We start from the raw sequence: 27477 nt of genomic DNA, 5'->3' as shown, positions 1-27477 counted from the left end.
TGTTGGTACTTTTCTCACAGCAATTATGGGTGTCGCTCTAGGCGCGACGCTGACGCGCCACACGCTCGAAGCAGGCCCGCAGCTTCTGGAACTCCTTCTCACAGGCCTGACGGTTCACGCCACCGTGGATGTCGGCCACGCACTTGCCGTACACTTGCACCTAGCGGCATGAGAAAGAAACAAAAAATGTCAAAATGTGATATGTGGCCAAGAACAGAGGCCTCTAAACATCCTCAAGCAGCGACACTAGCGTAGACGTACGTCTAGCGGACACTCCGTCAGCATCTGCGAGAAGATCTTGCCCATACGCACGGGCGTCTTCTTGGTCGTGGAGCTTCCTGGCATCGTTATAATCCGTCTAGTCGGTCTCTTTATCAACTTCAAAATGCACTGTCAGGTCAAATTGCCAAGTGAGTAAAGAGCTCATTTGGACGCTGGAAGGTGTTGCCATTGTTCTCATATTTATCTTTTAAGAGGTTTAGTATCAAAAACGAGCTGAGTGTGTATATATTGGCGACATACGTTGCGTGTCAAGTCTTCGATCGTCCTGCAGCGTCGTGCGTCTTCCCTTAAATTGGCAGTCGAGATTATCGACGGAGCTCCGAATCACTGTCGCTCTCGTCACTAGACGGATACTGCGCTTCATGGAGCGTCGGTGTAGTTGCCACAGTTGCCTGTGCGTGTGCTTCTGTACTTGCAGTTGCTTCACTTTCCACTTTGGCTTCAGAGGCAACTGTGGCCTTCTCTTCATCAGCAACAACAGCGGCAACACGTGGTGACTTCTCTTCAGCATGTCTCTCATCCTCAACAGAAGCCTCTACAGTGGCAACAGCGTCCGCAACAGCTTCTGCAGTTGCAGCTTCTGCCACAGTTTGTGGCGGTAGCGGGGGACCATCACTCAAATTACCATCACTCTCTGTTTCATTCTGTTGCGTAGGCTCCTGGAGTTGTTGAATGATACTTTTCGTACTGGATTTCAAGACCTTCCGAATAGCATTAAGTGCCTGCTTGCCATCCACCGCCGTCTCTTCTTCAAACAAGTCTTGGAACCGGAAGAACATCTCGTTCACTGCTTCTTTGAAGAGCGCCACGAGGCGTTCACGCTCCTCTGCGCCTCCCCCAGTATGTGCGGCCACGGCCAGCATATCCTGCGCCTCCCGCTTGACCGCCTCCGCAGCGGCCAGCGCCCGTTCGGCCGCTTGCTCGCGCTCCTTGACAGTCGCACAGATCTCACATTCCGCAGACGACAAGCGGCCAGACGCGAGCACTTGCTCGTACTTGTCCTGTTCCAGATCTTTCACTTGTTGCTGCAACAACTCGATCTGTTCCGCGTAAATACGTTTCTCTTCTGCCGCCACCTCGGCGTTCGTCTCTGGAGCTGCCGCTCTCGACGCCAGCGCCGTCTCTAGCTCACGAACGCGTGCCGAGGACACGTCCACTTGGCCAGTCAAGGCCTCGTTCTGTCTTTGCAGTTGCGCAACCAGTTCCAGCTGCTGCTTCGCGTCTCTCTCCTTCGTCTCACTGTGAGCTGATAACTGCTTCGTCTGCTCCTCCGCGTACGCCTGGAGACGCAGTCGGTCGTCATTTACTTGTTGCAGTTGCGTCTGTAGCGAGCGCACTTGTTGCTCCAGTTGCGCCGTCGCAGTGGACAGCTCCGACGTCTTGACTTGTAGAGCCACATCGTGTTGCTTCTTCGTAAGAGCCAACTCCTGTTCGGCCAAAGAACGGGCCTGTGTCTCCTTGGCCAGTTGCTTCTCCGCTCGAGAGCGGGCTTCACGCTCGAAAGTCAACGCTTGTTTGTGCTCCTTGGCGTCGTTACTAGCACCATGTTGTTGGCGTTGGTAGTACGCGGTCAATAGCTGTTGATACTCAGCATGCAGTCGGTTCGTCTGCGTCACGGCAGCGTCGCGGGCGCTCGCTAGAGCACTCAACTCGGACGTGGCATTAAGTTGCGAGCTCGCGGCCGACTGATATCGCTCTTGGAGCGACCGCTTCTCTTCTTGAAGACGCTGGTTTTGCTCCAGTAGCTCCTCACATCGCTTCTCGTACGATGATTGCTGTTGATGTTGCGAGTTTATCTGCGTTAGAAGTCTGTCGTTTTCATTAGCTAGACGTTCGACGCCACGGATAACTGCAGCCACGTCGCTGGGTCCAGCACCGACTCCAGAGCCCGAGTTCGACGTCCCGGGGGCCATCCGGATGAGATAATCCACTTTCGCGTTCAATTCCGACAGCATCGCGTCCGCGGGACGTCCTGTGCTTAGAGAATTAGCGTTAAAAATCGAGGATGAGTTCGAAAAACTGCTGTTTAGACCGAATCCCATAGACCCGAAGCCACCGCCAGTGGCACTCATCCGTTCGCGCTCCAGTGCACGCGCTTGAAGCTCCAATTGCTGTTCACGTTGTAGCAACCGCAGCTCCTTGAGCTCCATGTCGTTCTTAGCTGCCGCGTCTTCATCGTACGGGACCAGGTCGCCATTCCTGGCTTCGTTTTTGGTGCCAGTAGACCGGGAAGACGACGTGTTGTTACTGGGACTTGACCGTCGTCGTGATGACTTTTTCTCGGAAGTTGAAGCTTTCGGCGCTTCTTCAGATGTGGTTACAGTCGGTACCGACTTGCGTGGAGTGGCGTTATGGCCTGTTTTGGTTTTAAACAGCTCAACTTCCAGGAGATACCAGTCCTGGCCATTGGTCTTGCCCGGTGGGGCCAATACGATCCGCTTGCCACCTTTACGCATGCCCACTATGGCCTCTTCTAGTGCTTTAATGCGTTCACTACCGTCTCCGAGGCGAATTTTACGTAGATCACCTTCACTGGCCTTCTCGAACGGCGCGTACTTGGTCACGACGTCGGCAGGGGCCGAATTAGCGTTGCCTACGACTCGCCAGGCACTAAATGCAACAGCGACGGTGTCTCCGTTGCTCACTTGTTGCGTCTCGGGCTTGACGAACACCAGGTCGTCCTGGATTAGTGCGCTTGGGTTCGTCTTGGTCACGGTCTTGTCACTGCCCCAGATCTCGACGTGGATCTTGGCCAGGAAGACCTGTCCCATGAACTCGGCCACTTGCGCGTCGCTGGGAAATTTTACTGACCAATTGGCTCCCTGTTCGTCGTAAAAGTTGACGTAGCTCTTGGCTTGAAGGGTGGGTCTAAAGGTCCCAAACTTGATGGGTACAGCACACAAATGCTGCTTGGAGGCGTTGTAGAAGAGCAGATTGTAGGCTGTCTCGGCACCCACGACGACGCAGCCCACGGCCGCTTTTGAGCCAGCTGAGCTGCCGCCAAGTTGTACGTATTTGCGGGCAGTGGAATCGTATTGATACAGCGAGACCATGGTGGAATACACGACGGCCGAGGCTGTCGAAGACGTGGCCGCGGGGGCCGGTGTCGGCTGTTGTTGTTGCTGGTTGTGCGACGGTTCTCGAGGCGCTGTGTAGCGTAATGCATCATTGCCGCCACCGGAGACCGAGGCGTCCTGGAAGATGCCGTTCAGGCGGGCGCTCGGGTTTGATGACATCTGCAGCACGTGTACGGAGAATGGGGCGGTGAGAGGAGGCTGCTCTGGATAAAGAGATGAAGGGGGGAGAAGGCCAGTGGATGGCCACAAGCAAAACGATGGAGGGGGCGGCACGCACAAGCAGAGATTGACTCGCTGCTTACGCCGTGAGTCTGATAAAGTGACGACGCAGCAACCCAATTATGGCGTGTCACACGTAGGGATGGAAGATTTGGTTAATGTAAGTGTCTACACGGGCCTTAAAAAAATAACATTTTCTTAAAAAAATTGGATCAAACGGGTAAATGCCAGGGAACCCGAAATGCAATACTTAGATTAATATATTGATGTGAGCTGAGCAAATTAATAATTCAATTAGGGCGAGTCAAACTTGGCTTTTGTATGACAAAATATGACTGGTCGGTGCACCAAATAATGACGGAAATCGTTTCAAAATATAACATGGGTACACTTCAAAATATATCATGCCCCCAACGTTGGCAACCCCGTCTTGCGGTTCAAGAAAACTTGACATTCTGGGTGTAAGCCAACATGTCGACCATCACTCTGCATTCCGCACTGTCAGTTCGGCACTAAGCAAAGCATGCCAAGGTCGAGCGAAAGAGAGCAGTTCAGTATGGAAATAATCGACCTCCAAGCAGTCCTGATACTAGAAGAGGAGGACGACGAAGACCTCGGCTTTAACACCCTAGGCCCCGGATTGTTGGAAGTCTCCGAAGAGACTCCTACTGAAGAGCTAGCAGAATTGCTTCAGCTAGTCGTTGGCCATCGATATCATGTACCAAGAGAGCGACTCCCCTTAAGCATTGATTTCGCGTACAACGTCTTTCGTTGGCTTCCTGATGAGGACTTCAAGCAGCAGACAAGGACTACGCGCAGCACATTCTCCAAGATCCTTGCGGCGATTGAGAATCACAGCATTTTTAGCAACTTAAGCAACAATTCAGCTCGCGGTTGCACTTGATAGACTAGAAACTAACGGGAATGGAGCCTCTCTCGGTCGCACAAAAAAGTTGTGGGGCTTGGAAAAGGAACTGTCGCTCTTTACACATCCCGAGTCATTATTGCTCTCAACGATCTTCGTGACGAGTTCGTAGTGTGGCCAGATGCAGCAAACCGAAAGCAAATATCACGTCGTATGGAAGCCGAAAGATTTCCTGGCTGTGTGAGGTTTATTGACGGTACTATGATCCCGTTATCGCAAAAGCCCGCTGTGGATGGCGAGTGTTACTTTGATCGAAAACACAGATACAGTGTGAGCGCACAAGTAGTATGCGACGATCGCCGCCGAATTATTTCGTTTTACAGTGGATGGCCTGGATCATGCTCAGATAGCACAGTGTACCGAGAGATGCAACTTTCAAATAACAGAGAGAAACGACTCTTTTTCAGTCCTGAGGAATATCTGATAGCCGACTCTGCGTACCCAGCTGACTTCACACACAATACAATTGTACCATCGTACAAAACGAGTAGTCTTGGAAGCGAGAAAGAAGATTTCAACAAGTGCGTTGCTCATGTGCGTGTGGTAAATGAGCATACGATCGGTGTGCTGAAGGAACGATGGTCTTTACTTAGGGAGCTACGAGTGCAGATACGGCAGAACGAAGATATGAATCGAGTGCTACTGTGGCTTTGTGCCTGCGTAGTACTGCACAACATGGTGCTGTTGTTTGGCGATGACTGGCCTAGTGATGGCGAAAGCTCCGGCAGTGATTCAGATGGTGAGAACTCGGATAGTGATGAATGAAGACCCGTATACGTTTCGGCGACGAATTAAAGCGAAAGCCATCGCTCGTGGACGTGCACCTGGTGGAATACTGAGAAGAGGCTAGTTTTTTTTTTATTAATGCTATGGTAGGAGAGCTGAATGCACTTAGCTAGTAAAAATTGAAATTAACCGTAAGCAATACTTATGAACGCATGCACCACTAACACTTAAAAAAACTGAAAACTAGCGAGCGTCATAGACACCTTGCTTTCGAAATGGGTTCGATGGTGGCGGCTACAGTCCAGTTTGTTAGAGGTCCATAAGCGTCTTGATTTCATCCGGAGTCTTCTGTGCTGCCACCAGTGACATAAACATATCATGACGACGCGCAGCTCGGCGCTCCTTCAGTTCTTGAGTGCGAAGCTGTTGGTCACGTTCCTGCTGGGCTTTGTTTGCGTTTCGCTGCTCCTTCCACATTTTTTCGTCCAGCTCCAGCTTTTTCTTCATGTAATTGATTTTGTCTTCTCCATTTTTTGCATAAGCAAAGGATAGTGACGCTCTGCTCTCGTGAGCAGTCATTCGCTTTGGCTTTTCCTTGTCGATAGAGTCCGAGCTGCCGGAACTTGAACGTTTCTTCTTCTTCTGTGGTTTCGTTTTGCCAGAGTTGGTATCTGGGGCTTGTGACTTTCTCTTTAATAGCTTCGAGCGCGATCTACCGCGCTGGAAAGAGGGGTGAGTGGTCGAAACCGTCGTGCGTGAGGCTTCCGGAAGCGCAGTTGGCTCCGTACTGATAGAGGCTACTAGATGTGGACCACTTTGGCCGATAGCAGGAGCGTCTGTTCGTTGCTGTGGTTGCCGTGGGGAGTGGTCCAGCGCGGCGTTGCCAAGTAACGCTAGCATGAAAGGCACGGAGAGTAGCTCATCCTCTTCTTCTGTAGTCCATAGAGCACCTTCAGGTGGGGTCGGCTCAAATAAATTGTCTGGTTCAATCGCTCGGGCGTTCAAGTTTGATGCTTCATGTTCGTAATCTGAAGGTTCTTGTTCGTCTGCGCTATCATCATCTTGAAGATCAGCTACCGCGCCACCAGCAGCGGGTCCATCGGGATCGTCGTTTTGGTCGTTGGGGTCACTTCCACTTGAGTTGAGGCTGTCATCACCGCTATCAACACTATTGATCTCTTTAAAACGGTTTTCTTTGTCCTCCTCGCCGTGTTTAGAGCCTGACACATTTCGTCCGGTAGCATGTTGCTGAAGCGAGCCAAGTTGTAATGTTGCTGGAGCTCGAACATTATCCCTCGTAGCGAACAGCTTTTCCATACGCGCGAAGTGTGGGCACAGCTTGTCCAACTTGCCTTGGATTGAAAAGCCTTGCCTCATCTCCTTCTTGGACATCCCCAAACCCGTCTCCGTGCGGCTCTTTTTTAGTGTTGGCTGGAACTTCTTCGTCTTGTATGTTCGCCAGCGCTGCTGCACGTTTGCTCCCGTAAGCGTAGGAAGATTAGATGTCTTCGTGTGTGTGTTTAAATACACCGCCAGCTCATTGAAAGCCTGCGTCTTTGTCTTCTGGGACCCTCTCGAGACGGTGGTCTTCTTGCTGGTGCCATGAGCTGCAGCAAAGTTCTCAGGTATCTCCATCCAGGTAACGAGCAGGCCATAGTCCTCTTTAGATAGATGCACCTTTGCGGACGGGCCGCTGTCGTTATTAAGCGTCATTCTTATTAAAAAAAAAAGATCAGTTAGACATCCACGTGAAGGAAGGACACACGGCTTACGTACTGTAAGTAGTGTGTTGAGAACGACGTGAAGTGTGACTGGAGAGCACTTGTGATGACGGTTCCCGACAGTGCAAACTGCTCCTGAGCTCTGTTAGGTACAAGAGCTAATTGAAGACTGACGGCAACATTGCCTCGTCGGATCACTTTATTATTATTGGAAATGCCATGTAATCCCTGTCATCGTCCTGCTCCTGAGGTAGGTGATTTTTGAAATGACAGGTCATGGTGCCAAAATATCACAGAAATCGTGCCAAAATATGATATGGGTACACGCCAAAATATGACAGGCAAAAACGCAAAGTTTGACTCCCCCTATTACATGTATTTGCATTACTCCGCAAGTCCACGATTGTAGTTCAGAAACATTATCATCTCGAGCCTGGCTGAGACATTCGCTTCCGCAGATCGGACAGCACCAGCTTAGGCTGATTCTCAACCGGCACGACCGCACCGCACCGCAGCGCATGGCTTTGTAACATGCGGCCGCATCGGTTGAGACCAAAACCAGCGACTGCGAGCAATCAATAACGACAGCTGGTGCTTACAAATATATATTTAGTGATCTCAGCCGGCACATTCCAAGACTCCACCAGCAAAGAGTAAGTGAACCTGGACTACATGTATATCTATTTTACTAGCAGCTCACTAGCCATGTTGCTGCATACAGAATGTCATCTCCTGGACGGGCAGCGCGTACGCCCAGCGCGCTATCACAGCAAGGACTCTGGCCGGCTAACCATTTGCAGCACCAAGGCTCGCAAGGCTCGCAGCTTGGCAACTCCTCACAGCATGAACTATCTGATGCTGAACTCTCCCTCCTCGAAGCCTCACACCACGGGCAACATGAGCTCCGGTTGCAGCGAGATATGTTGCCGTATGCAGAACAGCAGCAGCATGCGCTTGAACAACAGCAACTCGAGTTGCAAGAACCAATGCCGCATAGACTATTTGAGCTCGACAGCCAGAATGAAACATTTTCGCAGAACGTATTGAATACATGTGATCAACCCGCATTTTCCGACGGCCCGCAACACAAAAGAGATGAAAAGCGAAGTAGAAAGCCAATACCACAGGCAAGTGTGTACAGCTCGTGGTCAGCAGATGAAATAAGGAAAGAGTGCACACGCAGAGGTCTGCGGGTGAAAGCAAAATTAAAAAAGACCGAGCGTATCGACATTCTCCTTCGGCACGACGCTGCGAAAGCAGCTTTCGGTAGTGTACTTCTTGGTGAAGATGGATCTTCGAATGGCAAAGTGTGCAAAATTGCAATCGGCACTCGGACTAAACACTGCATGTATCGCCTACTCAATATTCTGTTTTCTGACGACCTTGCCGCTCGATTCAGCGAGTCTGGGAATAAACCTCCTCGTGATGACCTGGACACAAGATCTGTGAACGACAAAAGCAGTTTCTGGTTGGACGTTCGGTCTGCTTTTATGCATACGTACCCTGAAGACCACGCATTACATCAATTGGTAGCTGAGGACGATTTCTTTCTAGGCATTGACACATCTACATTCAAGCCACATTCAGCAAAGAAACTCTATGAAATGTGGAAAGAGGTCGACAAACTCTACATTATTGCCGAGAGGAAGTTCACGACGTCGGGGCAGCACGAAAACGAGTTCCGCAATTTCGTCAATGGTTGCGGATACGTACTGTACTTGCAGAAATGTCTTAACGTAAGTGTTAAAACTGTGAATTGTGTATATGTGACGAGTGCTTTAGCTGAAGCCAGAACTTAGAAACTTCGCAAAAGGTGGACTCCTGTCCACAGACGAGTACGATACCCTGGATGACAACGGAGAAGCTGTGTTCAAATCACCGGCCGCCAGACCTACACCGTCTAAAGGGAAACGTGGGAATAGCGAGCACATGGAGGTTTTTACCGGGGCGTTTGTAGAGTATGTGAAGGATCGTCGGGTGGAAGCTGAGCGTGCCGGCACTTCGGCCTCCACACATCTACAAGAAAAGTCTTGCATTTTGAAAATGCTTCGGGATATTCGCCATCAGCTGTCAGAGCTTGACACAGAGATGGCAAATGCAGGTGAAGCAACAATGGAGAGGCTTAAAGAGGATAGAGCCCTTCTTCTTCGTCAAAGACAGTCGCTAATTGATGATTTAAAGGGCAACGAGAATCAGTTCATGTCTTGGAAAGATGAACAGACACATATCTTGGGAAGCTGAGCAGATACATATTCATTTGATTATACTATTACTTGTTGCTATCCATTTGCATTCTACGCTGAATGTTGCGACCAGGACGATGTAAATCGTTTTCTTCTATATGCTGGACTAATATATCTCGTGATACCGCATCTAGAAGCTCAATGAGGTCGCCGTCTTCCGTTTCGTACTGAGTATTGCAGTAATTAAGGTCTCTCGAGCCGTTCCATGAGCGTAGATCTCTTCGCATCGCAATAATTTCACGCGACACAGTATCAGGATTTTCAATTGAGTTTTGATCGATGCAAAAATCGTGAAGCTGCATGCAAGCATGAATTACATGCGACGCATTAGACAGCTTTACACAAAGTGGCCTTTTCAAAACCCTCCACTTGTTGACGAGTAACCCAAAGGCCATCTCTATCCGGATTCGACATTGGCTCAAATAAAAATTGTAGTTGTCGCGCTCAGGATGGCCCTTCAATTGGGCTTGGGTAAAAGGCGTCATGACCACTCTAGATTGAGAGTATGCATTATCGGCGACAACAAAGTAAGGACCTTGTAACCTCGAAAGAACTTGACTGAGAGACCACTGCAGGAAAGCAATAGAATCATTACGACCACCCGGAGAGCGGCAAGCCATGGCCGTGAATCGGCACATGTAATCTGCACAAGCTTGGACATTAAGACCATATCTTTGATAGTGCCCGAAAAAAAAAAAGACTACTCGTTCACATTCGCTCGCCCGAGGAACGCGAATCGGGCAAAGCCAGCCATCGATTGCTCCGATGCAACCAGGCATGACACCACTAGTGCTGACAGATTGAAATCCAGCTGCTGTAACCTCCATTTCGTCATCAGTAGTAGGAAACTTGATAGCTAGCTTTTGGCAGGTATTGATTGCGCGTAGCACAGTATGTACAATTCTATAGAAACCAGCGCGACTGGTCCCTGTAATAACCCGAATATGATGGTAGCTACCTCCAGCGAGCCACGAAATACAGGCTTGTAGCATACCAGCAGGTGACACTGGAGGCTTTCCACGGGCCCGTCGTGCCGATTGCAACGGGTCCATGACCAATGCTCCACCTACGTTCAACAGCAAACGTTCAAAAGCCTCAGAGCTCATTATGTAGTACTGTTTGAATTCGCCTTCCAAAACTAATCGCTCAGCATGTGAATTCCAGTTGATACGATCACGAACTGTCTGCATTTCATCGCTTCTGTTATCGTTGCTGACCAAAAAGATGCGAGAACAGATAAAACCAAATAAAAAAACTCGTTTTCTTCAGCTTTCAGTAGTAGTTGTAAGTTAGACATGGTAGTGAACGAATGTGTACCTCGCGAACGAAAGAGGAAGTGATCTTTTTAAGGTTGAAGCAGACACCCCCATAAGATCGTGAGTCACAAATTATTTTGATTGGTTATTGCTCACTCGACCCCTACACTCTACTGTGCGGCAAGTTTAGCGCATGCGGGCAAATTGCCGCATGAGCGTCTTTTTATGAGCTTCGTCGCATGCGACCACCTACCCCGTAAGCCAATTAGAAGACTCTATTTGTCCTCCTGCGGCCGCATGCGGTCTATATTTCCGGTTGAGAATGAGCCTTAGCGAGAGAGAAGAAGCGCTCACACTCGTTAGACGTTGGCGGGATGTACGCGACGTCGACGTAGTGCGCAATTGCGTTTCTTGAACGCCGCTCTCACAATAGAGCACTCTTCGGCGGCTCTTGAAGACGACCGTTCGAGATCAGGCGACCTAAATTCAGCGCAGGCTTATTTTTACGCGACGTTCAGCGCGTCCCCACGCTGTAACTTGACTAGACCTTACTAAAAATATGGGTTGTTCACTTAAGTTACCGTTGCTGACAGCCATAAATTAATATTTAAATTAAAAAATTAGGAGTGATTTTTATGCATATTATTTTTTCGGGTTCCCTGGTAAATGGTAGCTGATAACGCATACGGGGTATGCGTAACTTAGATACGTCTTTCAACAAGTAGTATATGCGTAAGTGTCGCTAAAACACCACAAGTACATGTAGTTTTCGCTGCTTTGCTTACTGGTAAGTACATGGCATCAGGTCACGCTGCTACAGTAGCCTTGCAAACTTCGACGAGTACTTCAGTCAGGTTATTTAAAGTAAACACTGCAAAAGCAAGAACCCCAAAGACTAGGATTGATTAGAAAGGTGTACATTCGTTTTTTGCTAAGCGAATTAAGCAGTGCTTAGGTCACTTAGAGATTCTTCTTGACCCACAAAATGACACCCGACGTAATCTTGTCGTTGACTAATTGACCTGTTGCAAATGCGAGCAATCTGCCCTCGTCACCCGAAGCACCATCCGCCTTGTTGAGCTCAGTGAAGTCGAAGACATCCGAGGAACTGGATGTAGCGGTAGAAACTTCGTAGAGAGAATCTTTATCAGTGACGATCACCATTTTGCCCGGTGATGTTGCCGTACTTGGAAGGCATAGACTTGACGAAGATGTCGTCAGGCATCGCTGGTGTCCGAGATAGCAATGCCATTACTGCTCGCGAGAATGGCCGTAGTCGACAACAGAGCTTGAACCAAGTAATTCCTTCTGTTGCATTTCCCTTAGAGCTCATTTTTTGCCAGAGATCTGGGAATGTATCCTAGATTGCACAGTTTTATTTTTTCAGAGGCAGGGATTACCAGCTCGTTGCTTGAGTAATTCTTGCAGAGCTTTGATGATGCTAATGAAGAGTTCTAAGAGCAATTCGCTCGCAGCCTCTCGAGACTTTTATTTCATGCATTTCACATGACAAAAAACTCAAATAGTGTACTACTTGAGTACTTCGAAGTACTGAACATGGATCTCTTTTTTTAATGATCCACTACAATTTTTATTTGCAGATCGCTCGTGTTTCTTTTCGACGGATTGCGTCGAAAACCTTATGTATTACATGATGTAAGGTAGTCCAACGCAATAAGTGGGATAGTATCTCCTGGTTTGATCTGAAAAAGCAGCTACAAGTATTTAAGTGGATCGCAATCTCATCCCAATAAATACTAACGTTAAATAGCACAGACGAAATGGCATTTGTTCGGTCAAGTTCGCATGTTCGATTATCGAAAAACGTCAAACTCAAGTTGCCCGTAGGTTCATTACCAGATTTCTTCATCTGCTGTTTAGAACACACCGATTTTCTTCTAGGGTCCATGGAACACATTTGCATTTGCGCTGTCATAAGCAAAAGAGATGAAGCTCCTGTTTTCTATCACCGCTGTGTTGTTGTTGGCGAAGATGTCGACAGCATTGCAGCGCAAGTTGCGTATCGCTCGCGGTTTGGCCCCAATTAGCGGACCATCAGGCGTTTGGTTGTTGGGAAACATGCCGACATACATCGAGAATCGTCGTCGTATCTACCACTTTCTGGTAAGTACTTGAAGTATGCAGCCAATTCTCGTCCACCCACAACTCTCACTGTTGAAACCGTAGGAGGATCTACTGAAGCAGTTCGGGGGTAGGATGAAGATGCCGTGGCATCTTTTCTTCGACGGCGCCATCTACGTAAGGAAATCGTTGTTAGAAATGCTGGAACTGTCGTAAATAACCTAATGCGGATCATTCGCGTAGATCACGGATCCGAAGGACGTTGAGCACATTTTATCGACGAACGTCAGCAACTACGTGAAGCCACAAGGATTCCTGGACGCATTTCAGGAAGTCTTTGCCAACTCGTTCTTCGCGATGAACCATCACCCTCAAGCACCTGATGGCGGTGCTGGTTGGCGTCTGCAGCGTAAGGTAGCTGCCAAGGTGTTCACTACTGCCAACTTCCGTGTCTTTACAGAAAAAGTTTTTGCACGTCATGCTGAAGAGACACTTGCGACTGCACAAGCTGAGTCGATCAGGGATGCAGTTCAATATGGAAACCAATCGAATGATGGAAGCTTCTGTTGCGATTTACAGGAGATCAGTGCGAGATACACACTGCAGTCTATCTTTGACGCTGCGTTTGGTCTTCCATTGAGCGACGTTGCGGATGTAGAGGAGTTTGCTAAGCACATGGATTTTGTCAACGAGCACTGCGCACAAAGATTATTTGTAAAGCAGTACTACAAAGTTCTTCGTTGGATTATGCCCAGTGAGCGAGAACTCCGGTGGCGCACGCGTGAGATTCGTGCGGTTGCCGACGCTGTTTTGCTCCGACGCTTGGAGGAGTCTGAAGAAGAAATCAACGCACGGTCAGACCTACTGTCATTGTTTATTCGAAAGTCTCGTGAACTTATGTTACTTAAACAATGTAAAAAAAGAAGCCAGACGCTTCGTCCTTATTGGGACCCGAAACGCTCCGGTCCATTATCTTGACGTTCGTCTTTGCTGGCCGAGATACGACAGCAGAGTGCATCACATACAGCTTTTACGCCATTGCTAAATATTCGAGAGTACAGGACCGAATTGCCAAGGAGCTGAAGACTGCAAAGCGAAGCACCTCAACACCATTTACGTTCGAAGATGTGAAAAACATGAAATATCTCGAGGCTGTGGTTTATGAGGCGGTGCGATTGTTTCCTGCGCTTCCGTATAACGTCAAAAATGCAGTCAAGGACGATTATCTTCCTGATGGCACTTTTGTGCCTGCGGGTGTTGACATCGTCTATAGTCCGTGGTACATGGGTCGCAACGGCGCGCTTTGGGGTGATGATCCACTTGAGTTCCGTCCCGAACGTTGGTTGGAGATGTCCAAGCGTCCCAGTGCGTACGAGTTCCCAGCCTTTCAAGCAGGTCCGCGTATTTGTTTGGGGATGAACATGGCAATGTTGGAAGCCAAGCTCTTCCTCGCCACCACAGTGCGCCGTTTCCAAGTTGCAATTGCACCTGGCGAGAAACAGGAACGTGGCTACGTACTGAAGTCGGGGCTCTTCATGGACGGCGGATTGCCGCTACAATTAACCCCTCGACAGTCGAGTCGACTCCAGCCCGCGCATTCAGCGTAGAAAAAGATTCAGTCAAATTGAAGCTGTTTTTTATACATGTATTGTAAAGTGTATTGAAACTCTGAGAAAAGTAACTTGAATGTTAGCCCAATCAAAAGAATGTTGCGCGAATATTTCGGCGGTTGAGGGCCGCTCATTATTGGAGTCCAATATGCCGTACCAAGTGCTGCCCGGCCTCGTGGTCATCTCCGTCGCCTTCTCGCTCATGGGCGTCGGCTTCGGCGCTGTCAACAAGTGGCAGGCTCGCAACAACATGCAGGTACGCCTCATCGCCTTCCACACCCTCTATGAAGGAGCGGTGTCTAACAATAAATCTGTTTTCCCTGCAATTCGGGAGAGTAGAGCAAGCTGGAGCTGCTGACGGACTGGGACCGCATGATGGACGATCGTGACCGGAAATTAGCGGCCAGAGCTGCGGCATTTAATGCGAAACAATAGCAAATGTCGCTGTATGAAGAGCAGTCTCTACAGTGTGAAGCAGGACAGCCCAGCTGAAGCAGGATCAAACCTCTCGTTGTGATTGCTGACTCCGAGTGTTAAGCTGGCTTTGATGCTCTAAGGAGAAAGTGAAGTACACGAACCGAACAGGAAAAAAAGTAAGCAGCAAACAGGAGAGGCAGCGCACCACGCTCCATGATTCCGAGATGTATTTTTGGTTATATACCCGCGTTCAACACTGTGCTGGAGCTTGGCATTGCTATTGCATGATCTTGTACTGTTGACACATTCAGGAATATTAAAAGTGAGCTTACCAGGCCTAATCGACCAAGCACAGGTCACAGAAAGATCGCGTTGCTGTTTTTGTGCTTATTTTTGTCGACATGTTAGTTTAGTTACCGTAATAAGAAATCCGAGCACTGCCGCGGCCCGCGCGGCGACTTCACTAGTTGAAGCCACGACGCGACCCCGTGCGCAGGAGGCTCCTTCTCTCTCTCGCACCTTCACTACGTGTCTCGCCACCACGATAGGCCGAAGATCTCATCGGGATAATACTAGTACAAAGCAGGCAGTTCCGCGCGTCGTCACACATCTATACCCTCTCTTTTCTCGCTCGCTCCCTTCCCTCCTCTCTCGCAGTTGGATCCTTCACGGCGACTATGTGCTTACTCCTTAGCGCCAGGGCAGTTCCGGGCCCAGTGGCCGGTATCTCCGCACTGATAGCACTTGTCCTCGCTCGGACCGCTGTCGTCAGGGCAGTCGCGACGCAGGTGGCCCGACTGGCCACAGTGGTGGCACTTACGCGACTCGCGCAGCTCCTGTGGGCAGTCACGACGCAGGTGGCCGGACTCACCGCAGTTGTGGCACTTGGGCGGCTGCGCCTCTTCCGGGCAGTCGCGACGGATGTGGCCTACCTGGCCGCAGTTGTGGCAGGCGCGGCCGCCGGCACTGGTCGGGCAGTCGCGCTTGAGGTGTCCGGTCTTGCCACAGCCAAAACAAGCGGCGCCGCTGTTGTATCCGCCGAAGCCGCCCTCCTGTGACGGGGCTTCAGGGCAGTCACGGCGGAGGTGGCCCCCCTGGCCGCAGTTGTGGCATTTACGCTGGTCAGCACCCGTCGTCTCCATACTCGTCTCTATATAGAACAAAAGATATGCAGGTATCGCGGTCAGTCGCTTGTCCAAAAAAGTAGCAGCACGGCCAGCGATCCGGTCACTAAAAGCCCAGCAACGCAAGCTGCCTGACCGCCCTTCACACATCCCATCACACGTCCACCATTCTCACCTCTCGTCTCCGATTCTTCCGCAGAAATGACACGCGAATAGCTCCAGGCCGAGCCAAGAGTCTCCACGTCCGCCACCGCGATTGGTCGCTGGGGCCTGAGGTTTTATGTCACGAATCGGTTGCGGATTGGGGGATAATAGGGTGGACCTCGAGGAGGGATGAACCGTCGGAGGTCGGTAGCATTCGTTCCATTGCAAGTTGGCTGTGGGCAAGTGTGGCCTCGAGCGGTGGCGAGCGTGGGGTTCGACTTAACTCCTCGATGAGTCAACATCTTCCTGCATGCCTTGTTTCTTACACTTGGCCTAGTCGACCTGGGGGGGGGGGCTCAGCCCTCACATTATCTGACAGATAGTGTAGGCTCCGAGACGCTAGCGATCTTCAGTTTGGTCAAAGAAACGGCACTGGCTGTAGATCTCTAGATGTCGCCCCTCCTGACGCGGCTTTTGAAGCCCGAGGTTTTATCCTTCCATTGGCTACAATCACCACGAATTTCCAACCAATCCACCGGCGGATCACTGAAGCTTCAACTTGGTCAATGCCCGCATCCAGCGGAACATGGCTGCAATACCGGACTGAGCCAGGACATAACTCGCCGCGAGACCCACGGGCGACCACGGCTCGCTGCACAGCCATCTAAGCACTTGGTTACTCCAGTGATGCAGCGCTGAGACCTCGCTAGTCTTCGGTAGAAGTTTGGAGCCAATAGACGGCCAGTGATGCTCCACGAACGCAGTGAGGGAGGGGTTTCCGCGCTCCAGAGCTGGCAAGTATTCCTTTGCAAAGGTTCTTGTCCACCACTGCGGATCATTGCTATTATCAAGGATCTTGGTGGTGGGTAGCGCTTGATTCCACAACGTATCAAGCCTCGTAAAGTCGTAGTAGTAGAGCTGTGCTCGAATGGCATCCGGTGGGGCATCAGGAAACGGGTCACGCGTAGTATCGAGCAGTTCTTTCACGTCACGAGAGCCTTCCAGGAGCTTGGCCACGAGATGTACGAGCCACGGAGCGCTGTGATAGTCGCTTAGAGCGGCAAACCACATCTGCCAGTCCAGTCGCGGATGGAACGGCGCTATTAACCGCGGGGCTGTATTCATGTCGCCAGGCTTGTACTTGAAGTGATAAGGTGTCCACGTTAATCCGCCGTCTTGTGTGCCCTCTAAAATGATCTCCGGTCGGGCCACAACAGAAACCTGATGCCCATTATCCAGTTGTACTGTACCCACACCAGTCATCGTGCGGAACAAGCCATAAGCGCTGGTGAAACGGTACTTTTCGGTTGAATAGTACGCCAAGATAGCAAACGAAGGCAATGACTGCTGGAACGACTGATCTAATACCGAAAGAGTGACCACACTGCTCGTAAACACCCATAGGCTGGCCACTGTCGTTGTCAGGAGATAGATTAGCTGCAGCACGAGTCGCTTCTTGGCTGTGGAGTTGCGTCCTGACTGTGAGAAGCAACGCATGACCTGCCAGGAGCTTGAACACGCCACTAACGCAGTGGAAAATAGTGTGCAACGAGGAAGAATCCGTGCTAGCCATGCCTGAGTATCTTCCACTGTTGGAAGAAGTCGGATCCTCGTAGCTAACAGGAGTTCCATAAAGCTATGCGTCTGGTTATCGTCCTGAATTGTCAGTTCAAACACTTCTAGCCACGTATAGACGCAGAAACTGAGAGCACACGCCAGCATCGCATTTGAGACCTGTGGGTGTGTCTGGAATGCATGCCACGCCGACTCTACTCGAGTTATCCACGACTCTCGTTGACTTAACGTTATATCACTCTCGCAACCAGTTGCTCCGTTGTCGACATCCAGAAGAACTGTAGCTAAGATAATGGTCAACAGGTTGAAGAAGTTGTAGTTTCCAGTAAGAAGGATGGAAATCTGCAGCGCGGTCTGCTGGATGGCTCCGATTCTCCGTAGCGTGGGGTGAGGCGCGATCAAGAAGAATGTCCAGGGGCCTTCAATCAGCAGCGTGACTGCCACTGCGAGGCGGTTAATAAGCGGGGGAGCTTGTAGCGCATACCAACTGAGAGGTAAAGGCAGAGGCTGAGTCGCGAAGTGGAAGTCCAGTGCAGTGAGTTCGAGCCATGTCGGGCAGCGCGATTGTATCTTCACGGCGCCAGACATGAGCATGAACTTGAAGAATAGGAAACGCAGTGTCCACACAGCGGCTGCTGGTGTCTCGAATGTGTATTTCGTCGTATCGACGCACCATGGGGCCAGCAAGATTGCTAGAACCCCAACTTCTAATAGGAATGAGTCCCATTGGAACTGCATGAACGTCTGACCGCACTTCACGACGGACAAGTAGCATATCCACATTAATATCAGGGGTCCTGCTGTACGCCATGCCGGCCGTATCATGCCCAGTAGCGCCGTGGTGACTCCTGCCAGACAGATCACTTCCATGCAGAAGCTCGGCGTCCATTGTAGTGGCTCGTGCAGCCACACAAGTGTCGGAAACTTGTCGACGATCCAAGCGAAAGTCGATGTGTCGAAAGATTCTGAAGCATAGCGGAGCTTTATGCTGCGCAAATAGACGTCCACGGGCTCGATACCATTTCTGCGAGAAAGACACATGAGCAAATGTATCCAAGCAGGGGAGGAGATTGCGGAGAATACAGTGTTCACGTACTCGCCGAAGAGACCGCGAACTTGTGCTCTGATAGACGCAAAGGCCAGCGCGTACACGGAGCAAATGCAAATGAGGAAAAATTGTCTCGGGAAGTGAAGCATGGCCGCCGTCGGGCAACGAATAAGCTGACGCCGTCGGATACGCCGTCGGAAAATGGTGTGGACCACATTAATTCGATGGGCAAGAATTTAGGTAAGGTAAAATGCCAATTAGGGGCCGGTGACCAGTTAAGGGCCGGATTCGGTTAGCCAATAGGCAATTCGGAATTTCAGGCTTATCTAATTTCATTGGCCACTACTAAGGTATCATATAAGAGATTATTTAGCAACCCATAGTGAAATCAAGCGGCCCTTAATTGGCATGGCCGTCACATTTTATGCACTGTTTTAATTTGTCCTACTGAACGCACCATAGCTAACAATTCAATAACCAGGGAAATATACAATTGTGTCAGCTTTTGATTGATGCCAAGGCCATATTATACTTTTTACTAGATCAAAAGATACAATCAAAACAAGAGAAGGTTGCTTTGAACGGCCCTTAATTAGCGCTTTTTTTAGAGCGCTTATGTAGTGTGGACTACTCCATGTTTCTGTACATGTTTGACATTCGGATCGAGATGGTGTTTGGGCGATGTTTCGTGCATTTCGTGTCGTGTGGGTGTGACGTGGTCGGAATTGAACATTAATGTGGACTTAATTCTGTTTTGATAGCTCATGCATACATGCAAACGTAGTAATGGCAATTCGGTAGCTCGAGTTGCCGTTTGTGCTGAGAGCTTGTGAAGTCGCCAATCTTCTTCGAGTACGTCTGCTTTTGGCCTGAAAAACTGAAAGTCGGAGTCGTCTGACCGATCCAATATAGACCGGCGCGAGTTCGAACCCGTGACAGCGATACGTACAGTGCGTGGTGGTCCACTGTGCGCCAGTGCGGAGGTCATAAGTCGGTGACGACTATTTCGTCTCGCGTGTCGCCCTGCACGCCATGCACGGTGATGCCAAATGCCGGTACAATCGGAAAACCTTTGATGGAGATCGCCTCTTTGTTTAGCTTGAACGAGACCTTCGACTGGACAATCGGCATCACTGACGCTGGCCATTGCATTGGGTTACGTGTGAATCGCGTTAATGTGGGGTTGTTGTGAATGTCGACGTATAAATTCGTTGGAGGCTCCGATGCGACAAATACGTTATCCTGCTTTTGCTCGAATGTGGTTCCTGGGCACCAGTCAATGTGAAACAGGTTGGCGCTAGCTCCGTTCACGATGCCCTTCGGGGTGCATTGGTTCGACTTTACGCGCACTGGCATGCCTCTCATTGAATCGCATTATTAGTGTTATTGTCGTAACCATGTGATAGATTGCGCAATTGCGTACCGATGTAAGTCAGTAGGAACACGGGAATGTTGCCTGTTTGGTTGTCTGGCAAGTCGGTGATTTTTGCAATTTTTGCGGGCGTCAGTGTCGCTAGCAATTGTGCTGGCACGGCATATACTTTGCGCTCTGGTGGAAATGCGCGGCTGGCAGTCTGGATCGCGGCGTCATTGATTCGTTTGCGGTACGCATTGTCTGTTGATGTGACGGGGTCACACAGCACCTTGCGCAAGAGGAAGTTATCTTCCGAGAGTATACAAACTCTCAGTGAACGGCAGTTCACAGGTCCCCTCTTTTATTAAAGAGAGCGAAGTGACCCAAATAAGGTAGATTGTAAACTGAGTATATTTATAGGTAGATTAAGTTTGGGTTTAATACAAACTGTTAGTTACCTATAGAAATGCAATGTCATTTAACCAATGGTTGGCTTTGAACGACCTTGGTACCTTGTACCAAATATCTTGGAGTATGACGTGTCATACTCCTGAAGTGTGAAGTGTCACACTTCATGTAACCAGGGTACCCTTAGGGCTACGTACCCCGTTACATCCTCCCCCACTTAGGTTCGGTTTACCGACCAATCCGAATGAAGAGGTGTTCGTCACAAACTCTCATTCTCAAAGTCGAAAACCATCGACTTGGCCGCGCGAGCGCGGCGAAGGCTCACTTCACAGTTAGAGCCTCGAGCAGCAACCTGTGCGCTCTTCGTCAAGGTCTCCACTTCTACCGTTAACATGCCTCGCGGTACTGCTAAGAGCGGTGCTAAGACACGCTCCAAGGCTGCAGCCGGTAAGGCGCAGGCCAAGAGCACTAAGCTTCACGGCAAAGGCTCTGCACTCAAGGAGGCTACTCAGGTGGCCTCCGAGGCGATCGGTTCCTCGGGTGACGCGGCTGCGGACAAGCGCGCAAGCAGGCGCCGCAGTCCGTCGCCCTCGTCTTCAGACAACCGTCCGAACCCTCGGTTCGTAGAACGCGAGTTCAAATCGGGCAGTGAAGACGATGCCGAGTCCGAGAGCACTCATGATGCTCCTGCGGGCTCTGTGGGAGGGCACAGCCCAGTGCCCAGTGAGCACAAAGAAGGCAGCGTGCAGTCGCCCGCTAGTGATCACGGTGATCACAGTCCTAGGACCTCTGTGCGCTCTGAGAGTCCGGCCGTTAAGGCTAAAGGCGCTCCCAAAGCCGGTGGCGATGAGGAAGAGAATCCTCGCAAACGTCTCTCGCTTGCCGAGGGTCTTGCGCGCGCTAAGGCCTCTAAAGCCGAAGGCGCCAAGCCCTCAAAGAAGCGTACCGCCTCTAAGTCTCCACTCCGCGAGGAGAAGGAGACTCGACGCTCCTATCAGAGTCTCTTCGGCTCCTCGGATGAAGAGGAGGAGAAGGAGGAAGAAGAGGAAGAGGAGAATGCCATTGTTGAGCCCCGGGAGGTCTCGAATGACCTCGACCAGCAGCAGGAGGATTTCCAAGCTGCCCAGCGTGTGCGTGAAGGTTCGGTGGCGGCACCCGTCAGCCAGGGAGCTGCCATCAACTCAAGAGGGTATTGGCCTCCCGAGGAGAGCTCTGGGGCTGACCTCTTCTTAGAGCATCTCGTCGCTCCTCGTGGCCTTGTGGGCGGCCACACTTCTAGGGGCATCTATGAACGAGCTCTTGTTCAGAAATAACAGTTGTTCGTCGACAACTTGGAGGCTGCTCGGTGTGTGCTTCTCGCGCAACACCGCATTCCCCTTAAGGACTTCACGACTTGTCGTAAGAAGCCCGAGACGCGGGGTGGTATCTATCCTGTGTGGCGATACCCCTGGGTTATGCCCGAGAACTGTCCCACGTGAAGTTCTTGTGAGGACATGTTCTGGGCGTGGGTGGAGACTCTCAAGTACTCGCCCACGGAGTTATGGGAACTCCATGAAGATCAGCAACTGTCCCACATCCTGGACCAGCGTGATCTTCGTGTGAGGTTTGCTTACTTGATCAGCAAGCGTATGCTGCCAAGGGACATCCTGAAGCGCGAGGCTTCTAGCGCTCACGCTGAGCGCGGGTACGGTATGTATGCATCGACCGTACCCCGTTCGGGCAAGAAGCCCCGGACTACTTATGAAGCTGCCGCCGCTTCTGTTCCCAGATTGCGACAGCCTTCGGGCAGTCAATCAGGAGCCGTTCAATCGGCTCCCACGAGTTCTCGGAGTGGGCATAACCCCTCCACTTCACGAGGAGCTGTCGCTTGCCGCGACACCGTTGCTCCTGGAGGATCCGCTCCACGTGGAAGTGGGCTTCTCTATTCCGGTCAAGCAGGGGCGGAGGTGCCCTCGTACGAGTACAGTTCTCGGCGCCTCCCGAGAGCCACTCTCGTCCGAGTGCTCCGACTGCGGGTCCGACACAGGACCCTGAGGCTGACCGCCTCCGTCAACGTGTCCTCGTGCTTGAGATTGCACTTGGCCTTGGGACTGGCGGTAATGCTGCCGCCCAGGCCGGGAATCGGGGCGAGCTCGCTCGTCTTGCGGGCCGCCTGGACCTGGTGGAGCGAGAGGTCGCGAGCCTGCACCTGCTGGTGGATCGCCGGGCCTCTTCGTCCGATCTGGACGAGGCCTTTCGCATGATCCGACGGATCGAGGCTTTGTTGCCACGTCCGGAGCCGCCTGCGGCACACTCCCAGACGTACGCGTATGGTGCGTACCCGGCGTACTCAGCGTACTCGGCGTAGGGCGCCGGGGTCCGTTCGTACGGAGCCCCTCCGGCGTACGGTCTTGACCGCAGCCTTGCCGTCTCGACCGAGACTTGGGTGCCTGCTCCGACGCCCTCGTCGACGACTGTGACCGGCCCTCGCTTCGAGGAGCTGGGTCAAGGGGGATCTGCGAGTCAGCAACCCCCTGCGGGTCAAAGTACCGCTTAAGACGTCCGACATAGAACGTCGGGTGCGTCGTAATTGACTTTGGAAGGTCGATGGTGTACGACGCACCATGTCTGGCCAGGACTGCAAAAGGTCCGATGAAGCGATGCTTCAGTTTGTTGCTGCCGACAGAACTAACAGTGTCTAGAGGTAGGTTCCTCGTGTCTAGCAACACTAAGTCACCAACCTCAAATATACTTAAGTTTCCTCTTCCTTGTTTGTCCGAGTACTTTTTTTGTTTGTCTTGGGCCGCTGCCATGGCATCGCGGACCCTGCTGACAATGTTCAGCTTGGTATCCATAAAGAATTCCACCTGTTTCCGCAGCGAAACTGGCCTCACATCAGAGACCTGGGAGGAAAGGGCTTTCCGAGCCTCTCCCCCACTTAGAATAGAGGAGTCAGTGTCTCCTCGAAGAGTGAGAGGCACTCTGGGGTGGCGGAAGCCGTTCAAGTAGAACGACGTGAACCCCGTGGACGCGTGCACCGCGTTGTTGAGCGCAAACTCAACCACTGCAAGCTGCGTCGACCACGTACGTGGTGCTGCGCGCACACACTGCGCAGAGTGTCCTCGAGCACTCGATTGACGCGCTCTGTCTGGCCGTCGGTCTGCGGATGGTCCGCAGTGGACATCTGCAGACGAGTTCCCAGTAAAGGGAACAGCGTTTTCCAAAACGCGGCAGTGAACCGCGGGTCTCGGTCCGAGACAATCGTCTCCGGAGACCGTGATAGCGGAACACGCCATCGACGAACAACCTTGCGGTTTGTTCGCCCGTTACAGTGACGGGAACTGGAGCAAGATGGACCATCTTGCTCAGCCGACACACGAACACCAAAATTCCGGTGCTGCCGTGTCCGTCGGCGGGAAGCCCAAAGATGAAGTCAAGGCTCATCGACTTCCAACAATCAGCCGGTACGGGCAGGCTCTGTAGTGGAGCCGACGAGTGCCCTGCGGGTTTGACCCGCTGACATGTTTCACATGTCTTGACGTACCGGGCGACCCACTTGTACATGTGGGTCCACCAGAAGAACTGAGAGACCGACAGAAAGGTCTTCTCGCGGCCCAAGTGGCCGCTGGAGGGCGCGTCATGCGCCTCCGCGAGGATGTCGAGCTTCAGATCCTCGTCGTTGGGTACGACCACCCGTGGAGGATCAGAGGGCTCCACCCGATAATAGAGGAGGCCCTCCTTCAACTCATATCGGTGGAGCCGTGAGCGCTGTCGCGACGAGAGCCAGTCGGACTTCGCGCTTGTTCCGGCCTTAAGGAACTTGACGATAGGCGCGACAGCCTCATCGTCCCGATACGCCATGCGTATCCGATCATATAGATCCGTTGTCACCCGCGTGATGTGGGCCAACTCATAGTCGGGACGCCGAGAGAGGGCGTCCGCAAGCACGTTGAGCTTGCCCGGCTTGTATTCGACGCGGAAGTTGTATTCCGCGAAGAAGGACAGCCACCTCGCCATCCTTTGGGAGAGGTGAGGCGAGTTAGTCGCCGTCCTCAAGGACGCGTGGTCTGTGTAGATCACAAAGGGCCTAGAGCCCAGAAGGTGAACACGGAGCTTCACAAGGGCATATTTCATTGCCAGGAGCTCCTTGTCATGGACAGGGTAGTTCCGCTCGGCGGCTTTGAGCTGCCGGGACTGGAACGAGATGACTCGTTCCTGTCCAGCCGTGTCGTCCTGCAGCAATGCACACCCGATGGCGTAATCGGAGGCATCGCAGACGACGCTAAACGGCTTCGTCTCGTCCGGCAGGGCCAGGACAGGGGCCTCTTGGAGACTGGCCTTGATGCTGTCAAAAGCATCCTGGTGCTCTTGCTCCCAGCGCCAGTCGACGTCCTTCTGAAGGAGGCTTGACAAGGGCTTAGCGAAGCCCGCGTACCCAGCGCTGTACTTGTGAAGGTAGTTGGCCAAGCCCAACCACTTTCGAAGATCCTTCTGGGATCGGGGCGTCGGCCATGCTGCTATGGCCTTGACCTTGTCTGGGTCAGCCCGAATGCCCACGTTGCTGACGAAGCAACCGAGAACTTTAATCTCTGGTGACGCGAAAACGCACTTGTCGATGTTGGCGTAGAGCTTGTTCGCTCGCATCACGTCCAACACTCGACGGAGGTGTCCTAGATGCACCTCCATGGCCGTCTTGCCTCCCTCGGCACGGCTATGGACGAAAATGTCGTCAAAGTACGTCTGTACGAAGGTACGCAAAGGGCGGAACAATTGCGTCACCAGGCGATTGAACGTCGCCGGGGCGTTAGACAAGCCCTGCGGCATGACGAGCCACTCTTAAAGCATGCCGCTTGGAGTGCTTACCGCGGTGAGCGGGATGTCACTCTCTCGCATCAGGATTTGGTAGTATCCGTCTACCAAATCCAGCGCACTGTACAGTACGCTCCCGGCCATGTTGTTCAACAACACATCCTTTCGCGGGATCGGTGTTTGGGCCGGCACCGTTGCGTTGTTCAGCTTGTTATAAGCGTGAACCAGACGCCACTTTCCGTTCGGCTTCCGAACGCAGAAAGTCGGCGTCGAGTGCGGGGATTTCGATTCCCACACCATGCCTGCCTTCGCTTTCGCGGCGAAGAAGGCATCAATGACCTCGCACTGTTCGCGCGGGAGAGGCCATTGCCTCGTGACACAATACTTTGTGCCGGGCACGAGATCAATCTCGTGCCGTACGCCTCGATCCGGTGGGAGTTAAGTCGGTGGGTGTTTGTTCACCACGTCCGCATACTCCGTCACCAAAGGATACACCGGATCCTTGGGGTTCTTGAGAATCTCAGAACCCAAGCGCGCCTGACGCTGCTTGTTCATGTCTTCCAGGATGTTCTCGTCCAAGACAGAGGAGGAGTTCAGCTCCTCTTGAGTGGTCTCAGGTCTCATGAGTACCATCTCAGCAATCTCTCCAGCCTTGAGGTTGGCCAGGAAAGACTCAGCCGCTATTTCCTCGAGGTTCAGTATCTCCGCAACCTCTGGCAACGGTTCCAAGTGGACACCAGATGCCTTGACGGGTAAACCTGTCTCGCCATCGAAGATGTGATAACACTCTTCCACCGGCCTTGTCGGAGGAGCCTGGGCCCTGGACTCCGAGTCGCTTGAAGCGACGTCGATCGGAACGAAGTTCGGATCCGACTTGAGGCGGCGGCGGTGTCTTTGCCGACGGCGTCTGTGACGGGGAGCTTTGGTGCCCACGTCTAGGGATGTCGTCGCTACGACATCCGAGGCACTCGTGGCCTCGTGTGATACTGTTGTACCCACACAGGAAGCGTGTTCAACGCCTTCCTCTTCAGTTAAGGTCTGGGCGACCGCGTGTGGCACTGTGTTACCCACACAGGAAGCGTGCTCAACGCCTTCCTCTTCAGTTAAGGTCTGGGCGACCGCGTGTGGCACTGTGTTACCCACACAGGAAGCGTATCCGACGTCTTCCTCTTCAGCTAAGGTCTGGGCGACCGTGAGTGGAACTCTGTTACCCACTCCGAACACGCTGTTCTCAGTGTTCATGACAGCTGCAGCTGTCTGCGGAACTAAGTTACCCGCCTGTGGACCTAAGTTACCCACTTGGCCAGCGCCTCTTCTGGGCGCGGCCACCATCAAAACATCCTCGGAGTCGTCATATACGTCGACGACTCCCAAGCATCTGCCGGATGCTTTGGTACCCTGGCAGCCCTCGCGGGCGCCCCGGGTCCTGACAGAGGTCAGAACATGACTCACCAATGCTCTGTCGGACTGCGCAGGGCGGCTGGCACCGATTGCCTTGCCTCGCCAGTCGATCCAGGGCTCGTGCTTCTCAAGCCAGGGCATGCCCAGGATCATATCATATGGATCCATATCGAGAACAGTGAGCTGTTCGAGGCTGTCAAAGTCTTCAAACTTGACAGCCAGATCCACTTGGACGTTGGGGACAGTGACGACCTTCCCGTCGGCCAGTCGCACTGACACCGTCCCGTTGCCCTTGCTTTCTCTCAAAGCTTCGGACAACTTGTTGCTGTTACGAGCAACCGTCTGGCGGCGTGCGAAATTCTTCGACGCCCCAGAGTCAATCAAGATTCTAAAGGGGTTGATCGTATCCCCGTACACATCCGTGTACTACGAGCAACCCGCCGCTGCTCTTCGCCGATTCGAGAGTGCGAAGACTCTCAGGGGCTAAGTCCCCGTGATACGCGCCACCCGCGCACCCATCACGAAGACTTAGCTCTTCCCCAGTAGGGCGGCCCGCCCCTACTGGTCTCCGGCGTTCCCCTGTCCTGGCTTCTTCTAGCGACCCTTAAGGATGGGCTTGGGGAAAGTCCGCCTGCGGTGTCTCTCGACGGGGCAGTCGCGCTTGAAGTGGCCCATCTTTCCACAGCCGAAGCAGCGGATGTCACGCTGTTCGGCGGACCCGAGTTCCATGGGAACTGGTCCGTTGGGGCTTGTTCGACCGGGAGCCGACAAGGAGCTCCCAGGCCACGCTGAGGCCGGCGTACGATCCTGGCGATGGCTGTACTCTTCTTGAAGAGCCACTTGAATCGCCTCTTCAATGTGCTTGCCTGCACCCGGAACAGCTGAGTGCGTGCGGGGCCCACGCGAAGGCCGTCCATGAACACAGTCATCTTGATGTGTTCATTGAGTGGGTTTCCCACTAGGGACGCCGTGAGCTCCCGTATCTCTTGCACATACTCGTGCAGTTCGCGCCTTCCTTGTTTACACGCGAGGAAGCGCGAACGCTGGCGGTACTCGTAGTTCGCCGGGAGGAACGCG

At 52.2% G+C, this 27477-nt stretch overlaps 5 protein-coding genes across 5 annotated transcripts; 1 reads left to right on the top strand and 4 right to left on the bottom strand.

Annotated features, from left to right (window-relative positions):
• Positions 1-587: 587 nt before the first annotated feature.
• On the bottom strand, positions 588-3518 carry PITG_09789 (uncharacterized protein; the record flags this gene model as incomplete). Its single annotated transcript, XM_002903336.1, has 4 exons — positions 588-674; positions 771-2254; positions 2315-3075; positions 3166-3518. 4 exons carry the CDS (start codon positions 3516-3518, stop codon positions 588-590), a joined length of 2685 nt encoding a protein of 894 aa, XP_002903382.1.
• Positions 3519-5396: 1878 nt separating this feature from the next.
• On the bottom strand, positions 5397-7106 carry PITG_09788 (uncharacterized protein; the record flags this gene model as incomplete). The annotated part of the gene is made up of 2 exons (XM_002903335.1): positions 5397-6943; positions 7006-7106. The coding sequence occupies one exon, from the start codon at positions 6940-6942 to the stop codon at positions 5539-5541; it is 1404 nt and encodes a 467-aa protein (XP_002903381.1).
• A 5335-nt stretch (positions 7107-12441) lies between these two features.
• Positions 12442-14138, top strand: PITG_09787 (cytochrome P450, putative; the record flags this gene model as incomplete). Its single annotated transcript, XM_002903334.1, has 4 exons — positions 12442-12573; positions 12637-12708; positions 12775-13420; positions 13462-14138. 4 exons carry the CDS (start codon positions 12442-12444, stop codon positions 14136-14138), a joined length of 1527 nt encoding a protein of 508 aa, XP_002903380.1.
• Positions 14139-14914: 776 nt separating this feature from the next.
• PITG_09786 (uncharacterized protein) lies at positions 14915-15867 on the bottom strand (the record flags this gene model as incomplete). Its single annotated transcript, XM_002903333.1, has 3 exons — positions 14915-14933; positions 15246-15708; positions 15858-15867. 2 exons carry the CDS (start codon positions 15698-15700, stop codon positions 14915-14917), a joined length of 474 nt encoding a protein of 157 aa, XP_002903379.1.
• A 502-nt stretch (positions 15868-16369) lies between these two features.
• Positions 16370-18598, bottom strand: PITG_09785 (lipase maturation factor 2; the record flags this gene model as incomplete). Its single annotated transcript, XM_002903332.1, has 2 exons — positions 16370-18425; positions 18498-18598. The coding sequence occupies 2 exons, from the start codon at positions 18596-18598 to the stop codon at positions 16370-16372; spliced, it is 2157 nt and encodes a 718-aa protein (XP_002903378.1).
• Between the last annotated feature and the right edge of the window lie 8879 nt (positions 18599-27477).

Source organism: Phytophthora infestans, genomic scaffold (assembly GCF_000142945.1).
Source record: "Phytophthora infestans T30-4 supercont1.15 genomic scaffold, whole genome shotgun sequence".
NCBI lineage: Eukaryota > Oomycota > Peronosporomycetes > Peronosporales > Peronosporaceae > Phytophthora > Phytophthora infestans.
The sequence above is the reverse complement of the archived record's forward strand: the minus strand, read 5'-3'. Positions and strand labels throughout refer to the sequence as shown.